This window comes from Lissotriton vulgaris, chromosome 1_1 (genome assembly GCF_964263255.1).
Source record: "Lissotriton vulgaris chromosome 1_1, aLisVul1.2, whole genome shotgun sequence".
In the NCBI taxonomy this organism is placed as follows: Eukaryota; Metazoa; Chordata; class Amphibia; order Caudata; family Salamandridae; genus Lissotriton; species Lissotriton vulgaris.
Window position 1 is genome coordinate 853,264,745 of NC_141685.1, and position 20,902 is coordinate 853,285,646.

At 42.9% G+C, this 20,902-nt stretch overlaps 1 protein-coding gene across 1 annotated transcript in view; it reads left to right on the top strand.

The window, feature by feature from the left end:
• ABCA4 (ATP binding cassette subfamily A member 4) overlaps positions 1 to 20,902 on the top strand; it is a 1,055,123-nt gene that overhangs the window by 1,018,056 nt on the left and 16,165 nt on the right. Inside the window, exons 46-47 of the mRNA XM_086957892.1 lie at positions 176 to 279; positions 369 to 461. Of these exons, the coding sequence (XP_086814018.1) occupies positions 176 to 279; positions 369 to 461 (197 nt within the window). The remainder of the gene's footprint in view (positions 1 to 175; positions 280 to 368; positions 462 to 20,902) is intronic.

A 20,902-nucleotide genomic window follows, 5' to 3' on the forward strand; every position in this document is an offset into this window, starting at 1 on the left:
GAGTTCTGATGTCATTGTCAGTACGAACATGTTATAAGAAAGTAATGCCACAATATATGCAAACAAATCTCTCTCACAAATTATAGAGCAACTACATATTGATCAGTCGACTGATAGCTCCTGCAGTGACCATGTTGACATAATTGGGACTTTTAATTTAAAATGTAACTTTCAGGACGAGCCTACGACAGGAATGGATCCTCATTCACGCCGCTTCCTGTGGAATTCGATCGTCAGTATCCTCAAAGATGGAAGGGCTGTTGTTTTGACCTCACACAGGTACGAGTATATAGTTATTTAATCTGTCTGTATTGTAAGTAGACCAACTTCTCTCTATTCTTCAAACAATCTATTATATCAATTTTCAGCATGGAAGAATGTGAAGCTCTCTGCACCCGCCTGGCTATAATGGTGAAGGGGTCCTTCAAGTGTCTGGGCACAATACAACATCTAAAATACAAGTATGTAGAATATCTTCATTTTCTGTGTTAACTGAGAACTCTCCGCGCTTCATTAAAATAAACTGAGAAGTGCACATAACATTGATTTGTCTTTTTCTGTATTATGAGCTGTAATACTATTCTCAGAGATAGCTCTAAGCTTCAGGGACATTTTAAGGATGTTGGCGGCCCTGGGCCAAAGGTATTTGGGGGCTCTGCTAGGAATAGCTTTGAAATTATTATCCAATGTCAGCACTTTCATGCCTTCTTTGCCAGGTCGGTGGCAGTACACAGGCGCACTCGTCCAAATTCTGAATGTGTTTACATCTAATATTCAGGGATAATGACGTGTTTTTCAATATTCTAACACAGCAGCAGCTCACTAATATTACTGCACGTAATCCCAGTGAACCCTTCCATTTCTCATATGTAAGGTTCTATTTCGATCTAAAAGAAACTTTTTTTAAATGGATGATGCATGAAACAGAAACAACATTTCTTTTCAAAAGGTTCTCACACATCACCCACATTAAGAATACATTATTTAAAGGAAAACTGTATTTATAACAATCTGTTTTAAGAATTATTCAAAGTAATTAGGACAAGGCTCAGCAGAACAGAGCTGGCTCTATCAGGGGGCCCTTGAAACGCTCTGGCCCTGGGCCAAAGCCCACTTTGCCCATGCCTTAAAATATCTCTGCTAAACCGCATGCCTTGATGACTGAGATCGAACCGATACTGGTGCAAATTTGCATCTACCTTTCCCGATTGCACAGATTGCACAAGAGGTGGTGGTATATTTTCACTCATAAATTAGCAACAATATTTAGTCAATTACAAATTGGTGTTTTTGCACTGGTCGATTAGTGCAAATGTTATGATTTTACATTTCAAGGTGTTCCAATTTCAGCGCAGAACGGTGCGATCCCCTGTTCAGTGTGTGTAATCCGGAAATAGTTGTGCAGAATTAGGCTGGAACTGACCTTATGTCATCTAGCTTCGCTTAGAGGTCTCAACTTTCCTTTGCTGAACTCTTTCGCAAATCCCTTATGCCACTGATGTTTAAGTGATTGAATATTTGCTAAAGTATTGTAGTTGCTATAAAAAAAAGAAATTGGGATATAACACTTAAGTGAAAATGTAGCATATTAGATCTCGTTTTTTGCTCCATAGGGCGTGTGACTTTCAGCTTATCCTGTGGTAGGTATTATAGTCAAGATCACATATTCTTGTCCCAATCAGCTGACAAGTCATATTGTAGCATCACACTTTAAAATGTTCTTGCGCTTAATTATGCCATGGTTACCGACTACAATGTGCATGCAAATCCCTGCCCTCGCCGCACACACACCTTCAAAAGTAAAAGAGATCCTGCATAACACTTCTACCCCCATTGATATGAACAGTCAATCATTGTTGGGTGTCCACCATATAATATTTAGAATGCAGGAAGGCAAGAAAGCAAAATACAGACAGACATGTTGCACAGTAGTTTGTCCCTTGCTACATTGCCAGAGTGATTGGCACCCCAGTTGGCAACAATCCCACCGATGGTCATGATATATCATCGTTATGATTACATCAGGGTATGGCGTTGAAGGCTGGGTAGTGAGTGCATGGATGTGAGTTGTGTGGTAGTGAGTATCAGTGTGATAGGTGAGGATATGAGTATGGTTTAATCATGGAGAAATGGCATTGATTTTTATGTACATGCAAAATGTAAAGAAAACAAACGAAGCAGAGAATCTATTTACTGGATTTGTATACTTGAAAAAAAATTCTGCAGTTTAAACATGTTCGTGGTGATCTCATGTGTTTAATATTTGCATAATGGAAGGATATGTTTTTGATATAATGTTTCTAATTGTAAAAAAGAACAAATGAATCAATAAAAAGTATCAAATGAACTAGAATATAAACTAAAAATGTAATGTGTGTATGTCAGTGGGTGGCCTATCTAGCTTGTTTAAGCATATGGAAAAGAAATTTAGGTCGGATGGAAGTCTGGTTTGCAATATAGCATAGTTTGCTCCCCCTTACTCCCAGACCTATGAATGGTATATAGAGGGGGATTGAAGTTTGTCCCATGCTAGTCTGAACCGCTAAGCAGGAATCAATGGGCTGGGCTCCAGGTGCACAGTAGTGGAATTCTGGGAAACTTTGTTTTCTCAAAGTTTCAGGCAACTTTTAGGGTCTGAGAGTTTCTCGCTACTCACAATGTTTCTGTGTCAGAATTTCATAGCCAGAATATGTGCTACAAAAATATTGTGAAGGTAAGTATATAGAGGTAAGTATAGATGTACTGTTGTTAACCACTCATCAACGTACCTTGAAGATATGTACATATATATATACATTCACCAAAAACCAAAGATTAAAGGGACGTTGTACTTAAGTTCAGATTTTACACACTCAAAACCATTGAAATTCAGCAGTTATAGACATAGTTATAACAATTACCTTTAACTCGTGCCCTAAGGTAACTAAAACTCGTGCCCCCGCCATGCACACTTTTCCATCAATAATTTCACTGCAAATGTTGCAGTGATATTATCAATGATGTTGAGAGAGCGCAATTTGAATAAAACATATGTCCGAGCCATATCTACAAGCATATCGTATAAACGTAGGAATGAAACGTATACCGTAACGTGAAGTTGACACTTATAGCATAGGGTTAACAGATGTAACCAAAGTAATATAGGAAATGTAACTGTAGTTACTCTTGAAAATGCATTAGATTTAGAAGGCCCGTATACATAGTGGGCTAATGTAGAAATATGTAGAAATGTTTACGAACTGTAGAACGTGCAAAGTAGAATTCATGTACGTGTGTAACTTTAAATGCAGAAACGGCGAGAAATGTAACATGGAGAAATGTGCAGAGAGCATATATAACGATGTAACAAATGAGAATATAAAATTATATTCTATGTAATTTATATTCTATGTAAAATGTATTCACTTATAAGCAAGGGACTTGCTAAATGCGATCATATATAAATGTGTTAAAGGTTATACTGTGTAGAAGAAGTTTGTAGGAATGTTAGAAGAGTTGGGTCATTTGTGATTATAACCTGACTGACCAAGGATTCGCAGGGGTGTAGTCCGCTGTATGTAATTTAGTGGGCTCACAGGAGTCGTGAATAGCCTTGATATGAACATGCGAGCCAAGGAGTCGAGTTCTTGTTAGATTTAAGGTGACAATGCCGGACGAAGTTTATGGCCTAAACGTGAGAGGAGACGTTGGAATTTGAGTCTTGTTTTGAAGTGACCATTCACAGGACCAAATGAGGTTACGAATACAGCCGTAAAGAATAGAGTTCTGATGAGGTGATAGACTTTGCTCCGAAAGTGTCAAATGTAATGTCAATGAAGTCACCAGCAAGAAGACGAAGATGGCGTCTAAGGAGAAGGGTCAACTTAACGGACGACGCGAAGAAGACGAAGTCATGGAAAGAGCTAGAAAATGACATCATGGGGAAAGTCCGTGGTGGGCGTCGAAGGGGCGTTCCACCCACACTGTGATTGTGTATTTTAGGGACAGCACCCCGGGGAGAAGATAGCGCAGATGGCCTGAGGCAAAGGCAAAGCGAGAGAGATCAGAGAGCAAGGGAGCAGTAGGCCGAGGACCCTTAGAGAGCGGATGGGTAGGCAGAGAGGGTACTGCTTCTTAAACTTAAGTTACCTTTAGAGGCTAAGAGAGTTTGAACTTCTTTGGAAGTCAAACTGCTGACACCTTTTTAGGGAAATAGGAACTTGCGAAGTAGGGATGTCATTTAGTATAGAGTAGGGATAGATTTAACTTGATTATTTTTTCTCTTTCTGCAGATGACGCAACGGAACCACATCATATCTATGCTTTTTAATTTGTTGATTCTGGAACTGACTTTAATAGTATTCGTTTGTAGACTGAGGTTCTTTAGGGAATATATGTTCCTTCTAGTTCCTGTATATTTGTTGAATCTTATCCTGAGAGGATTGTATTTGCAATTTTTCTTAATTTTATAATAAAACTTTTAAACTTCATCAGTGGTAAGTGGTTCTTCAGAGTTGCGTCAGTTTATGGGGTTTATCTAACCTATGCGGGGTTTGTCTTTTACTCAATGACAGAAAATAACCGATCCAAATTTGACGAATGGGATAAGTTATCAAATTGATCATAAAAGATATTAAAATCTCATTCCTCACAGTTGGTAGCAGAGGATGGTTTTCTTCTTGAGGAAGACAACCTAGGTCAGGTCTAGATTACCCCAAGGTCCCTAGTCATCGACGACCAGAAGAAGAATCCCTGCCGAAGACGGTGCTGACGGTGCGTCGAGAGAAAAGCAGCAGAGTCGATCGAGAGTGAGTATAAGGATCATGCGTTGTAAGATTGCGGTGTTTTATGTTGTACCTGTGTTGTAATGTCAAGCGGAGTTGAATGCCTGTAGTGTGATTGAGGGAAGGTTGTGAGCGCGCGCAACCGGATAAAATCTTAAGATCCAGGGAAGGACTTAAGTGGTTCGGGTGTATCGAACACCCAGAGTAGTTGTCTACCATTGAAAGGGGGTCATGAGGTACCATTGATCGCCCGACAGACCGATGATAGGGGGAGCGTTTGAGTGAGTGTATGAGTAACGGACGCTGGTCGTACGTTTACTGTGTGTAAGTAACCTATCAGTTAAGGCGAGCGTCTGACCGTCAGAGGGAAGACGTTTCGCCAGTTGAGGTAGCAATTACAGTTAGACTGTGGCCGTACAGTCTGAGAAAAGTGATCGCTTGGACGGAAGTAGTCATTTTTCGGTGTATGAATGAAACGCATGCGAGACCGCGAGACGAGTTGAGAAAGGAGGGGAACTGCTGCAGAGGGGACAAGTGACGTCAGCGTAGAGTCGCGCTGAGATTGGTCGGTTGGTGTAGAACCACGCTGAGATAGGCTGATTAGCGAGAGTCGCACAGGGAAAATCGTAGATTATCAAAAATGAAGTGCTTTAAGAGTTTAAGGGCAATCTTTAAGAGAAATAGAAGAAACTTATATGCTGGAGAAGAAGCTCCACCAGAAGGCACACCAGCTTATCATATGGCAGTAAATGTAGGCTTACACTCGATACTATGGATCTTCGAGTGGAATAAGCTAACAGAAGGGAATAAGGAACTAACGTTTCCGAGATTCGGAACGTTTAAGCTAGAAGTGTTGAACCAACTGAAAGCAGTAATGCTTGCAACAAAACCTCTACCGAGGCCAACACAGTTTGAAGCCCTTAGTGCATGGTTTAGAGCAGCCCACGAAAAAAGCTTAAAGAGGCGCCAAGAAAGAGTGAGACGATCAGTAAAGGCAGTGCAGGATGCGAAATGGGATGAGGAAGCTAAGAAGTGGAGAGTGCAAAAGATAGAAGCAGACAAACTGTTCACCATGATAGAAGCCACGGGAGAAAAGAAACCTCTAGAAGAAGATGAGGATAGCGAGACAGAGGAGGATCTGATAGAGAGGCTATTAACAGATAGACCACCTCCGTACAACAGCGAAGTCGCAAGTCCCGTACTACAGCAAGGGGACGGAGCTAGATGGGGGGAATATAAATCGATCCCAGTAACAGAGTGGGATATCAAGAAAGGTGAGGAAGTACTTCAATCTAGTTCCGAACAGAGAGTAGTAGGAAGATTCGTGGTCCAGAAGGTGCCAGAAACGCAGTATGCAAGGTCGTACCAAATGCCAGACGCTCTACAAGTACCTGTTACCATAGGCCCTATAGTGTCAATCTACAACCCAGAGGGGGTCCAGCAGGAGGAACAGGCACGATGGGACAGGGAAAGGGCAGAGATGGAGAATAGGAACAACACGATGAATCCTCAGAGGCAGATACTAGCACCAGTGAGTCGGAGTGCCCCCATTAGATTCCGTAACGGGTCCCAGGATAGAACAAGGGGATCAAAGAGGACCAATGGATTTGAGGGGACCGAAACCAAAATCCTATAAGGAATTAAGGGAATACCTGAAAGAATGGGATACTGCCGAAGAGACTCGGAATAAAAGTTTAGAAACAGGAACAGAGTGGAGAGACCAGGATAACAGGATCCTCTCCCATTGTGGAGCTGGCGAAAGCAGCCCGGAGTGGGAGAGAGGGAGTCAAGGAAGCAGAGGAGATACTTGCCCTACTACCAGTGGCAATAGGCAAATGTGCGACGACAGGAGTGCAGGGTGTGGGGAAGTGCCTCGCGTCACCTTTAGTGAGGGAGAACGAAGGACGCAGGAGTATCGAAATACTTTCAGATGCACACACCATACCCCGGATGGAAATGTGCAACATTGGAATCACGGGAACATGGAGGGTCGGGAAGGGTCTCGCCATGCATCCGGTGATCGCGAGCGGAGTCATGAGAATATAGGGAGTCGCGAAACGTCTCGCCATACATCCGGTGATCACGAACGAGATCGCGGGAGCATGGAGGGCCATGAAGGTCCTTATCGTTTGTTGAGCGACACCAGACAGCAAGCGAGTTACAGCGGTTTAGAACAGCATGGAGGATCCTATCTCGTATCTGGAGAAACCGAGCCGAAAAGACGGAATGTAGGGTTGGGGGATGGAGCATTGTTCCACCATACCCCAAGGGAAGATGGAAAGGCTTGGGATCTAGAGAGGTGGGAACAAAGAGGTGGAAGAAAAACTCCTCATAACTCACCTGTATTTAGGCGTATGGCGCATAGTGGAGGTGAGAGGGGTGTGAGTGAACAACCTAGGACTGACGTACTAAGAGCTGAAATAAAAGCGAGACGGATTGATGTAATGAGTTTAAAATCAGACTTGGATGAAATAATCGACGGCACAGTGGCAATAGAAAGGTTAGAGCTGTACGATCCAGATGAAATACTGTTTTTATCTAAGGATGTTACTCGAAAAGCAAGGGCAGCTCATGAAAAATTATCTGAATTAGCAGAAAAGTATATGATAGACATGTCACGAACTAAAGCCTTACAGGCAAACCATAGGCTGAATTGCACGGATCGAGATCTAGATGAGCGTAGAACGATTGGGCTAAGAGTACACATAAGGGAACTAATCATGTGTATTAGAATATGGAGAGATCTGGATAGATGGGAGGAAAAATGGTCCAAGAGGGGATCTGTCAGAAGGAGTGCACTTGTGAAGTCCCAGTATACAGACTTAATGCGAATGGAAGCTTTCCCTTTGCGAGAAATCGCGAACGGAAACTACGTTCATGTACCCTGGAGTAGGGGGGATTTAGCGGAATTCACTAATTCTTTCCCAAAACTTAGAGAGAACCCCGTGGAGTGGTACAAGCAGGTAGAGAGATTCGTGAAGATCTCTAAGGTACTGTGGATCGATTTGAACACACTGTTTGATATCGTAGTACCCGGAGATTTGTGGACGGCATGCAAACTTAGTATTGAATGGCCCACTTGTGAGCCTCCAAGAGATACCCAGACAAACGGTCCATCAGATAGAGTCATGGAAAAATACGAGAGAGTAATAACATGGCTAAAAGAGAAAGTACCGGTGCAAGACATAGACTGGGTTAAGATAGATCGAACAACTCAGGAGCCTAAAGAGACAGTTCACGAGTACTATGAGAGATTGCTGAAAGCATTTAAACAGTACAGTGGGTTAGACGTAATGGAACCTAAAGACATAGGTCAGTTTGTGTCGAAGTTTGTTCTCGGATTGAGACCAGACATAAGCTTGATGATTCAACAGCATTTGATCTGTTGGCAGAACAAACCTTTGGATGAGATTCTGAGGTATGCAAGGTACTGTAGCGATGAAATAGATTCGAAAGCAAAGAAACTTAAGGAAAAGCTGATGTTAGTACAGATGCAATCAGCTGGAAAGGGTGGACAGCGGCAACAGGGAACAGGAACGCCAGCAAAGAAAAAGAATAATCAGAGCAGAGATGAGGAAGAAAGACCGAGACCGAGAATAGATATTGCGACACTGAAAAAGACAACGAGGTGTCATCAGTGTAACGAGGTGGGACATTGGAGACGCGAGTGTCCTTACAACGTTGAAACAGGAGAATTAGAACAAGAGGAGGAAGAGGTACAGAACAACGTGATTAAGGGGGCAACAGTCCCGAAGGGAAAGTTTATCAAAGGGGGGACTCAGACTCCTCGAGCTCCGTTTCCTCAACCGCCTCGCATTACAAATGGAGGGAAAACCTATAGACAAATGCCATTGTTCGTAGGAGGAGAAGAATGCTACTACGTTGATCCTCTTACAGGGCAACGAGTGAATAGGGAAGAAGACTATACTTTAGGAGCAGCCCTGGAAGTAGATCAGAGAGGACCATACGTAGAGGCTGAAGTAGCTGGATGTCCTACGACCTTTTTGGTAGATACGGGGGCCACTCGATCCACGTTGAGATCAGCGGTAGTCCCAGGTCTGCCAATATCGGGAGAGACGATTCAGGTGGTAGGAGTCGCAAACAAGAGGATGACGAATCCTCTGACAGAACCTGTGTCAGTGAAGATAGGGAATTACAGTGACGAACATCAGTTTGTGATCTGTGATTCTAGCCCGGTGTGTTTGCTAGGAAGAGATCTGTTGTGTAAACTGAATTGCACAATACATTGCACACCTGAAGGAGTAGAAGTGCAGACCAACGATGAGGATGCCGATTTCAAGGTTGTAAACTCGCAGGAATGCGTGGAACTATATCCTACCTTAACAGTGGAGGAGCTTCCACAGGACTTGAGGGAGAAAGTGTCAGATGAGGTGTGGGATTTTACTGGAGAAGAAATAGGATTGATCAAAGGGGTAGAACCAGTAAAGATCATGGTAAGACCCAATGTCGAATATCCAAGAACACCACAATATAAGTTGACACCGGAGACGATTGCAGGAATAAAGCCTGTGATCGAATCCATGATTAAACAGGGAATACTGAAGGAGATCGTGGGTAGTCCATGTAACTCCCCGATTATGGGTTTGCAGAAGCCTAGTGGAAAATACAGAATAGTGCAGGATCTTCGAAAGATTAATAATATTGTTGTCTCATGTTGTCCAGTGGTACCGAATCCATCAGTGATATTTTTTCAGATACCGTTCCAAGCTGAATGGTTCACTGTGATAGATTTGTGCCAGGCTTTCTTTTCGATTCCTTTAGATGAAGAGAGCCAGTATCTTTTCGCTTTTAAGCTGGAAGATCGCGTTTTAACATGGTGTCGTATCCCTCAGGGGTATACAGAAAGCCCATCGATTTTTAACCAGCTACTGAAGAAAAATCTTGAAAGTCTAGTACTGCCCAAGAATTCGGTTCTGGTCCAGTACATAGACGACCTCCTAGTTGCGTCAGAAACAGAGGAAGCTTGCAGAGAAGACACCATCACCTTGTTAAATCACTTGGCCGAGAACGGACACAAGGTGTCTCCAAGTAAATTGCAATATTGTCTTACTGAAGTGCAATACTTGGGCCATAGGATTGAAAAAGGAAAACGGAAGGTGTCTCCAGACAGAATAGAGGCGATTATGAAAATGAACGCGCCTAAAACACAAAGAGAAGTCAGGATGTTTCTAGGCATGGTCGGTTATTGTCGACAGTGGATAGCTAACTTCTCACTGAAGGCAAAGCCGTTATTACAACTGACGCACAAGGGAGTGAGTGATCCGGTACCATGGGACAAAGATTGTTTGATGGCGTTTTTGCAGCTGAGGGAGGACTTATGTCGCGCCCCGGCTTTAGAAATGCCGGATTACACAAAATCATTCTTGCTTTACTGCTGCGAGAGAGAGGGTTGCGCTTTAGCAGTTTTGGCCCAGATACATGGAGATGCGCGTAGGCCAGTTGCGTATTTTTCGGCTACATTAGACCCAGTAGCCGCAGCGTTGCCCGGATGTCTTAAATCCGTTGCTGCAACGGGTGTCAGCATTGAACGTTCTGAAAGCGTGGTAATGGGACATCAGTTAGTGGTGTACGTACCGCATTCTGTGGAATTGTTAATGACCAGGACTAAGACTCAGCATCTGATGAATAGCAGGCTCACACGCTACGAGCAGGTCATATTGGCTGCCGAGAATGTGACCCTAAAAAGATGCTCCGTCTTGAATCCTGCAACTTTGATGCCACTTCCAAATGATGTGGATGATGAAATTTGTACAGATCACGACTGCCTTGATGTGACTGAACTATGCACCAAACCGAGACCCGATATCGTAGATGAGCCATTGACTGATCCCGATGAAATATTCTTTGTTGATGGTTCATGCGTAAGAGACGATATCGGGCAGCTGAGAGCAGCTTATGCAGTTTGTACAATTACCAGAGTTATAGAAGCCGCTTGCCTGGAAGGAGTACACTCCGCTCAGGTAGCTGAAATTGTTGCTTTGACCCGTGCCTGTTTAGCAGGTAACAGACTTCGAGTCACCATATACACCAATAGCCAGTATGGTTTCGGGGTAGTTCATGATTACGGGCAGTTATGGTCTCAAAGAGGTTACATGACCTCCTCGGGTTCTCCCATTAGGAATGGAGAATTCGTGAGACTATTGTTAGATGCATTGCAACGTCCGACAGCCATAGCGGTTGTCAAATGTGCTGCGCACACGAAGAATGTAGACTTTGTGTCGCAAGGCAATCGTTATGCTGACGAGGTAGCGCGTTACTGCGCAGAACAAGGATATTCTCACACTGATGTGAAAGTGGGGGGAATCCAAGAAAGAACTGAATTGACAATGTTGTTAGACACTGTAGATACGTGGGATGAGCTAAAGAGTGTTCAGGAGAATGCACCAGATGATGAGAAAAAGGGCTGGGAAACAGCTGGGTGTACAAAAAGTGAAATGAACTTTTGGATTTCTGCAGATGGGAGAGCAGTTTTACCAAATGAACTTGTTAGTCCAATGGCAAGGAAATTGCATGGATCAGCACACATAGGTAGAGATGCCATGGTAAGAGTATTCAGACAAACGTGGTTTAACCCTAAGTTTAGAGTAGCGGCAGAAGCAGTATGTCAGAGATGTGCGATCTGTCAGCAACTAAATGTAGGAAAGAGAACACCAGTCACATTGAGTCACATAGGAAGGTCTGGGGGGCCTTTCAATAGGATGCAGCTTGATTTCATAGAAATGCCTAAATGCAACAGACTCAGATACGTTTTAGTGATTGTCTGTATATTTTCTAGATGGGTTGAAGCTTACCCTACACGTAGGTGCGATACACTTACAGTAGCAAAATTGTTACTTAGAGAATTGATACCGAGGTTTGGGGTGCCATCCTCTTTGGAATCGGACAGAGGAACTCATTTCAACAGCGAAATAGTGAAGATGCTATGTTCAGCTTTGGGTATCGATCAGAAGTTACATTGCAGTTATCGACCAGAAGCTTCAGGGATTGTAGAGCAAATCAACAGCACAATCAAGTCCAGACTTGCCAAAGTTTGTTCATCAACATCCCTGAGTTGGCCAGACGCACTTCCAGTGGTTCTTATGAGCATACGTAGCACACCAGATAGAAAAACAGGTCTCTCTCCACATGAAGTGCTAATGGGGAGAGCTATGAGATTGCCATCGGTTCCGACTGCAGCGTTATTGAACATCACAGACGATTTGATCTTGGACTACTGCAAGGGACTATCTGATGCCATTAATTCTGTGTCCCTCCAGGTCCAGGCTGCAGAGGTTCCATCAGCACAAGACTTGTGCCATGACCTGAGTCCGGGGGACTGGGTTTTGGTGAAAAAACACGTCAGGAAGAACTGCTTAGACGTGCGCTGGAGAGGACCATTTCAAGTTATACTAGTTACGAACACTGCAGTGAAGTGTGGGGGCCTGCCAAACTGGATACATGCTTCACACACTCGAAGAGTGCCAACACCTCTAGAAGAAACAGCTCCTCTCTCGGATGTGAATCCAGCAGAAAGCGGAGAAGCCATAGAGGGGGAAAACCAAGCTGTAGAGGTGATCGAAGAGGCTGAGCCTGTGTCGGAACAGGTCGACGAAGGTCAGGACACCAGTGAGACTGAAGTCGCCTCAGGAGAAGAAAGTAACTGGGAGATCGAATCGGATAATGAACAAGCTGAGAGTGACCAAGAGACAAGTCCAAGAACAAGGAGCAGTAGGACAAGGAGTGACAAAGCTAGTTGGCCGGAGAGAAGGAGAAGGCCAAGCTTAAACGCACAACAGGAGAAAACTCTTGTCCCGATCGCTGAAGAGTCGGATCAGGAAGAAGAAACTACAGACTCAGGCACTGAGAGTCCACGAAGATCGAGAAGGGTACGTGTGCCCTGCCGAAGGTACGCCACCCCAGAGTGGACTTATCTAGCAGATGTCTTGGGGACAGAAATCTGGGAGAGTGAAGGAAGTGAAGGTAATCGATCATGATCCATTTGTGGCAGTGGAGATATGGATGTTGGCCCCTGGACTCGAGACTGAGGGGTTACTGACTTTCACACTTCCCATACCTCCATACTTGAGTCGGATCAAAGATCTAGTACTAAATCGATTACAGTTTCCGACTTTTGGTCATCAAATTCCAGAAGAAGAAGAAAAAGTTGTTCGTTTTGAATTATTGGAACTTGTTGTGAAAGCTGCAGGTACGAGAATAATTGTTGATGCATAAAGACTTTTGTTAAGGTAATAAAGAAGAAGATAACCTAGCGCCGAGTGGAAAGAAGAATAAAATTAGGGATCACATTTAGAGGACGGAGAAGGGTTAGGGTTGTCTGTCGTTAAAGATAAAGAGACATTGTTGCGAAAAAGAGACTTTTGTTGATAAAGAGCACTTTACAAACTGAGAAAGAAATAAAGCAAATAAAGCAAAGACTGGAAAGGAAAAGAAAAAACGTTTTCGCAAAAGAAGAAGTTACGCTGTTTGACAACATGGAGAACGGCAACCCAAACCGAAAGGCTAAATGCATAGTAGGTACACTTATAGCAGTAGTAATTTTTTCCATAATTACAGTAGTGACAATATCATACATAGTAGGACATGAAACTGATAAAGAAATAACAGATGTAAAGCCTGTAACGACTTTGAAACCTGCTCTTGACGGGAAGAAGGAGGAGAGCAATGTGATTCGTGAAAAGGCGTTACTGGCAGATGAAACTCGTAGATTACACGTAGACGAGTCACAGGGAAACTTTAGGTCAAATGCATATGCCAAACTATTGTATGAGTATATCGATGCCATGGAGGCCAAAGATTGTTACGTTTGTATGCAATTGCCGGCTTCTGTAGATGAAGGCATTAGATATCACCATCTCCCACTGACTTATGGGATAACATGTAGTTTACTGCTCAGTATATTTTATGGTAGAGACGGGTTCGAGTACTACTTTTCAAATTATGATTCGGTACTGCCTGAAGTTCCGAATTATAAACAAATGAATAAGTGGGACTATTATAAAAAGGAGGATAGACTAGCAAAGTTCTTTCTTCCTTGGGATACGCTAGATACTTCATATGCACGCAGAAATAATCTGACTTGCAAAGTGTCAGAGATAGAGAAGAAATTCATAGGACAAGTAGATGACAGATACAGAAGACAGAAGATTCTAAAAATGTCAGGACAGTGGAAAACTGATTGGACCGAAGAAGAGAGGGCACACAAAAAGAAAGGGAGCAATGGTCCAATAGCTTTGGATAGAACGCAGAAAGGAAAGTTATGTTTAACTCGAAGCAAGACATATTATGAGAGTGTATTTGTAGGTGAAGTTAATTGCGAACATGCATTCAGGTTGGAATACTATACGAAAGATTTTATGAAAGAGATGCAAGCTATTCCTAATGTATATTTTGTATGTGGAAGAAATGCCTATGTAAAACTGCCTGACAATTGGTATGGTTCGTGTTACTTGGCAATTGTCTTCCCCAAAATATATCATGCAAAGGATTTAGCGATCATAGAAGGAAAGGCTTCGACAAGAACGAAAAGGGAAGTAGGAGATGCTGAAGTAGTAGGAGACGTATTTGGAGCGATGTTTCCTATGTTAGGTTTAATACTTAACGATGTTAAGATCAGGAGACTAGCTACAGTCGTAGATAGATTGTCTGCAAGTACTGCAAGGTCATTAATGTTAATAGAAGGGGAGATGCAATCGATTAGAGCAATGGTTCTTCAGAATCGACTTGCTCTTGATGTACTATTAGCAAAAGAAGGCGGAGTTTGCAAGGCTTTGAAGGTCCAGGAATGTTGTACTTATATTCCTGATAATTCAAAACCACTTGAGAAGGTCATAAGAAACATTACACAGATTCATCAAGAAATCGAAGATTTGACAAAAATAAATGTTTGGGAAAAAGTAGGTCATGGAGTAGGAGAGGTTGGGAGTTGGTTTGCCAACCTTGGTAAAAGTATAGTATGGTACATATTAAAACCTGTATTACTAGTATTAATTTGTATAATCACATTATTAGGGTTTGTGAAACTATATAAATGGTATAGGTCGAACCGGTTACAAAGATCCATGAGGGAACAAGAAAGGAGATTAGCTGCTTTACAAGATCAACAGTATAAAAGTTTAAAAGCACTCGAAAGGATAAAAAGAGGGAATGATGTAACTAGTTCTGTGTAAAGGTGCTATTCAAATTGTATTTAGTGATGACTCCTAAAAGTCATCAAAGGGGGGAACTGAGAGAGCGCAATTTGAATAAAACATATGTCCGAGCCATATCTACAAGCATATCGTATAAACGTAGGAATGAAACGTATACCGTAACGTGAAGTTGACACTTATAGCATAGGGTTAACAGATGTAACCAAAGTAATATAGGAAATGTAACTGTAGTTACTCTTGAAAATGCATTAGATTTAGAAGGCCCGTATACATAGTGGGCTAATGTAGAAATATGTAGAAATGTTTACGAACTGTAGAACGTGCAAAGTAGAATTCATGTACGTGTGTAACTTTAAATGCAGAAACGGCGAGAAATGTAACATGGAGAAATGTGCAGAGAGCATATATAACGATGTAACAAATGAGAATATAAAATTATATTCTATGTAATTTATATTCTATGTAAAATGTATTCACTTATAAGCAAGGGACTTGCTAAATGCGATCATATATAAATGTGTTAAAGGTTATACTGTGTAGAAGAAGTTTGTAGGAATGTTAGAAGAGTTGGGTCATTTGTGATTATAACCTGACTGACCAAGGGTTCGCAGGGGTGTAGTCCGCTGTATGTAATTTAGTGGGCTCACAGGAGTCGTGAATAGCCTTGATATGAACATGCGAGCCAAGGAGTCGAGTTCTTGTTAGATTTAAGGTGACAATGCCGGATGAAGTTTATGGCCTAAACGTGAGAGGAGACGTTGGAATTTGAGTCTTGTTTTGAAGTGACCATTCACAGGACCAAATGAGGTTACGAATACAGCCGTAAAGAATAGAGTTCTGATGAGGTGATAGACTTTGCTCCGAAAGTGTCAAATGTAATGTCAATGAAGTCACCAGCAAGAAGACGAAGATGGCGTCTAAGGAGAAGGGTCAACTTAACGGACGACGCGAAGAAGACGAAGTCATGGAAAGAGCTAGAAAATGACATCATGGGGGAAAGTCCGTGGTGGGCGTCGAAGGGGCGTTCCACCCACACTGTGATTGTGTATTTTAGGGACAGCACCCCGGGAGAAGATAGCGCAGATGGCCTGAGGCAAAGGCAAAGCGAGAGAGATCAGAGCGCAAGGGAGCAGTAGGCCGAGGACCCTTAGAGAGCGGATGGGTAGGCAGAGAGGGTACTGCTTCTTAAACTTAAGTTACCTTTAGAGGCTAAGAGAGTTTGAACTTCTTTGGAAGTCAAACTGCTGACACCTTTTTAGGGAAATTGGAACTTGCGAAGTAGGGATGTCATTTAGTATAGAGTAGGGATAGATTTAACTTGATTATTTTTTCTCTTTCTGCAGATGACGCAACGGAACCACATCATATCTATGCTTTTTAATTTGTTGATTCTGGAACTGACTTTAATAGTATTCGTTTGTAGACTGAGGTTCTTTAGGGAATATATGTTCCTTCTAGTTCCTGTATATTTGTTGAATCTTATCCTGAGAGGATTGTATTTGCAATTTTTCTTAATTTTATATTAAAACTTTTAAACTTCATCAGTGGTAAGTGGTTCTTCAGAGTTGCGTCAGTTTATGGGGTTTATCTAACCTATGCGGGGTTTGTCTTTTACTCAATGACAGAAAATAACCGATCCAAATTTGACGAATGGGATAAGTTATCAAATTGATCATAAAAGATATTAAAATCTCATTCCTCGCAATGTCTTAGAAGATATCATGAGTAATGTAACTTATGGGGTAATTAGCAGGTCAAGGCGAGGGCAGTTATAGTTACCATAGGGCATGAGTTATAGTTACTTGAGATAACTGTAGTTATAACTGCTGAATTTCTATGGTTTTGTGCATGTCAAATCTCAACTTAACTATGACATCCCTGTAACCTTTGTTTTTTAGAGAATTTCAAAGGTTTTTTTAAATTCTGTTTCCTAATTATACTATCCCTGTAACCTTTGTTTTTTCAGTGAATTTCTATAATTTTTGTATGCTGTTTCCTAGCTATAACATCCCTGTAACCTTTTTTTGTCAGTGAATTTCTACATTTTTTAATGCTATTTCCTACTTATAATGTCCCTGCAACCTGGGTGTGTGAGTGGTTGTTTGTATGTGTGTATGTGTATCTTGTGGGTGTGTCAGTGAGTGTGTGACTGGCTATATGGGTCTGTGAGTGGGTGTGTGATTTGCTGTGTGAGTCTGTGAGTGGGTGTGTGAGTGGCTGTATGGGTGTGTACAAGAGTGTGTGAGTGGGTGTGTGAGTGCCACTGTGGGTCTGTGAGTGGTTCTCTGAGTTGGTGTATGGGTCTGTGAGTGGGTGTGTTAGTGGTTGTGTGGGGGTGTAAGTGGGATGTGTGAATGGGCAAGTGGGTTTGTGAGTGCATATGACTGGCTGTGTGGGTCTCTGAGTGGGTGTGTGAGTGGTTTTGTGGGTGTGTCAGTGGTTTTGTGGGTCTCTGAGTGGGGGTGTGAGTGGCTATACATGTGTTTGAGTGGCTGTACAGGTGTATGAGTCGGTGTGTGAGTGGTTGCATCAGTGTGTATGTGGGTGTGTGAATGGGTGGGTGTGTGAGTGCCTGTGTGGGTCTGTGAGTGTATATGTAAGTGGTTCTCTGGGTCTGTGAGTGTGTGTATGAGTGGTGTTCTGGGTCTCTGAGTCGGTGTGTGAGTGGCTGTATGGACGTGTGATTGGGTGTGTGAGTGGTTGAGTGGGTGGGTGAGTGAGTGTGTGTGTGTGTATCTGTTAGTGAACTGATATTATTTAGTCTGGGATTTGGTTCCATGGATAAGCCTCAGATTCGCACAGGGGCCGCACTGAACACCACAGTGGATTCGTGGCTCCTTGTGCGCCCACCAAAAAATGTTTTAGACAACTTCTTGCCAAAGAGGGCTCCCTTACAGACCACTCCATTAGTCCCATGGCATCAGAATACCTCTACCCTGATCCATTATATCCTATTTACACTTTATCCCCCCTCCACCGGAACCATGTCCTGACTTTCAAAATGGTGGCAGCAACTTTTCTTTCAGGTTACGGCAAGGCAATCAAGGAATTGCTGTTGGTGCTAAACAAGACGTGGATCCCCGTCACTAGATATACATAAATCTTTATACTTTAAGAACTCCAAAACTACTGAACAGATTTACACCAAAATACAAGCAGAGATCTTCCTGGACCAAGAATTAGCTTTCTGCCAAATTAGTTGTAATTCCATTCAGCAGTTCGGGCTGCAGTCATATCTATCCCAATGGGAAATTGCATGGGGAAACCCCTCTTTTTCTCGGCCCCCGATTGACGAGTCACCCCAAAACTTTCCAGACAGCAGCTGAAGTGAGTCGCAAACTAGTTATATATCTCCCCGTTTTTATTACTTATATGGTCATTAATGAGTAGCAAAATATTGTATTCAGTGATCCAATACTACGGGCTTTTGAAATGTGATAGAACATACATTTGCTATGTGTATAACATGTAAATCTGTTTAAAACATAAAAAAGATATGATTGCAGCACAAAATGTTACAGAATATAGTGAAACTGCTCGTTTGCACACATTGTGATTCTTGGATTAAAAAAGTTACTCCTCTGGGGCCACATTGTTTATTTAGGCTCCCCTCCCAGAGCTAATATATACCTCGAGGTGCCCACCCCCAGGACCACATTCCATAAGGGGAGGGGGGCATACCCTCGAGCCATTATAGGCCCTGGGGACCCACCGCCGGGCCCAACAGTGCACAAAAGTGGAGAGAGGCCTTTGGGGTCCCTGGGCCTCCAAAGGCCTCAGGGACCCCACTTCTCAGGGGTAATGTCATTAATTAAGGGGAGGGGGTATACGCGGCTTCCCTTCCCGAGCCATTATAGGTCCCATGGAGCCCACCCTAGGAAGCTGAAATGTTTCAAAAAGGGAGGAGAGGGCCACGCAGCCCCCATCCCCATGTCCCCAAGTATCTACCAAGAACTCTATGCAACACTGGTCAAAAAATACACTATTCGCTTAAAATTACCAAGGTATGAAGGTGCGACCTGCAGCCTTCATATTGTTGTGAAAACTTTACAGATAGTCTATCTTCTGAAGCAAAAGAAGCATATGTACACAGTAGTACCTGGTGCACACAGACTTCTATGTCATAGAACAATTGTCATGGTAGAATGATTCTTTCTAATAACTCAAGGCTGCTTACAATACGTAAGGCCTGATTATGATGTTGGTGGTCGCACCGCCGCCATCCTGCCGGAGGTAGTCCGATTGCTGACAACCCTTCGGTCAGCTCGACATATTACGATACTGGTGGTCAGACTAACGTCAGCATGAAGAAAGACCATGATACTACCAGTGCGACAGTCAGAGGAGGTCTCAGAAATAGCACCACTGCTGAGGCAGGCACCGCCATCGGGATTAGTTTATCCCTTTCCGGCAACCTTTTCATGGTGGGAACCCCACAATGAAAAGGTTGTCGATAAGGGATTGGGGCCCCTAACAGGTCCCCCAGCTGTTATAGTCCCTGGAAAAGTGAGGCCCTGGGGGCACATGTAGTGCCCCCCTTCCATGGCACTTACCTCGATGCATCTAGTGCCATGCACGACATAATGCATGGCACATGGTGAACTGACATGCTAAAGGTGCTGCACGGTGGCAGCATCTGCTGTAGCACGTTCCTGTGACTTTAGCATGCCCCTGCCATGGTACTGCCAGAATTCCAAATGCCACCCTGGTCGTCCTGTAAAATTTGGCGGTCGAATCGCCCACATGCTCGTTGGGGGCGGACTTCTGACCGCTGCAATGCCTGTGGGCGGTCCGACCTACCACCATCGTAATCAGGCCCTTAGTAACTACTACATAGAATCTTTGTCCTGTTGGAAACTTTTTCTGCAGCACCAAAGAACTTGTGTGGAACATGTTGAACACAAGTCATCAACTGTCACGTCACCTGTACACAAAGTTACTCTTCTACACCCAAATTGATAGCGTGCTCAATATCTATGCACAAATTATGATGCCGTAGGATCACATGCAATTTGTAAACACTTGCACCCATTAGCTGAAAACAGGCGGTACAAAATTAGGTAGAACAGTAACATGGTTTTACCCTCCACTATGTAAACTATAAAACAAGCTAACACACTCATTGGATGATGTCCCCCTCCCCTTAAAAAAAAAACTAGACATTCATAGAATAAAACACAAGTTAAAGTAATGTTATTGTTAGGTGTGATACAAAGATCTGTTTTGGTTTTAAAAGAAACCTTAGCAATTCACTGAAAAAACAAAGGTTAAAGTAACATTATAGTTAGGTGAATATGTCAGTGACAACATTAATGTTTTGAACCAAAAAAATACCATACACTGCTTATGACCTCGCTTATTAAATCACTCCTGACGGGTTCTATAACATCATTTAAGACATCACTGCTGACATCTCAAAGCCAGTCATTGTAGGAGAGTAGGATCTGCTTCTTATATTTACCCCTACTTTTTGCTGATGTTTCACTGTTTTTGACATAGTCTGGCTGGGATCCTGATATTCAGGACTCCAGCCTAGCTGCTTTCTCTGATAAACTGATTGCATGTACTTTAGGTACACTTCAGATTGGATTCTGGGGTACCCTTATAAGTCCTTAGTATATGGTATACTATATACCCAGGGCATAGATACCCCAGAGGCCTCCTAGGGGCTGCAGCATGTATTATGCCACCCTAAGAGGCCACTCAAATCAACACCACAGGTCTTCTACTGCAACCTGTGCAAGGTGGTGCATGCACCCCTTACTTAGATATAGGTTCACTATATTTCCCTCATCACTGCACATATAAACCTATCAGTCACCCCTATGGCAGGACAGGACTTATCAATCCTGAAGGCAGGGTGCTGAGTTTTATGTGAGAGGGAGCCCATGCATGAGCAGGGCCCCTCTGCAGCCTTCGGAATCTATTCTCCGGGGTTGTTCTGTGATGCAGCCTTACCATATACTCTTA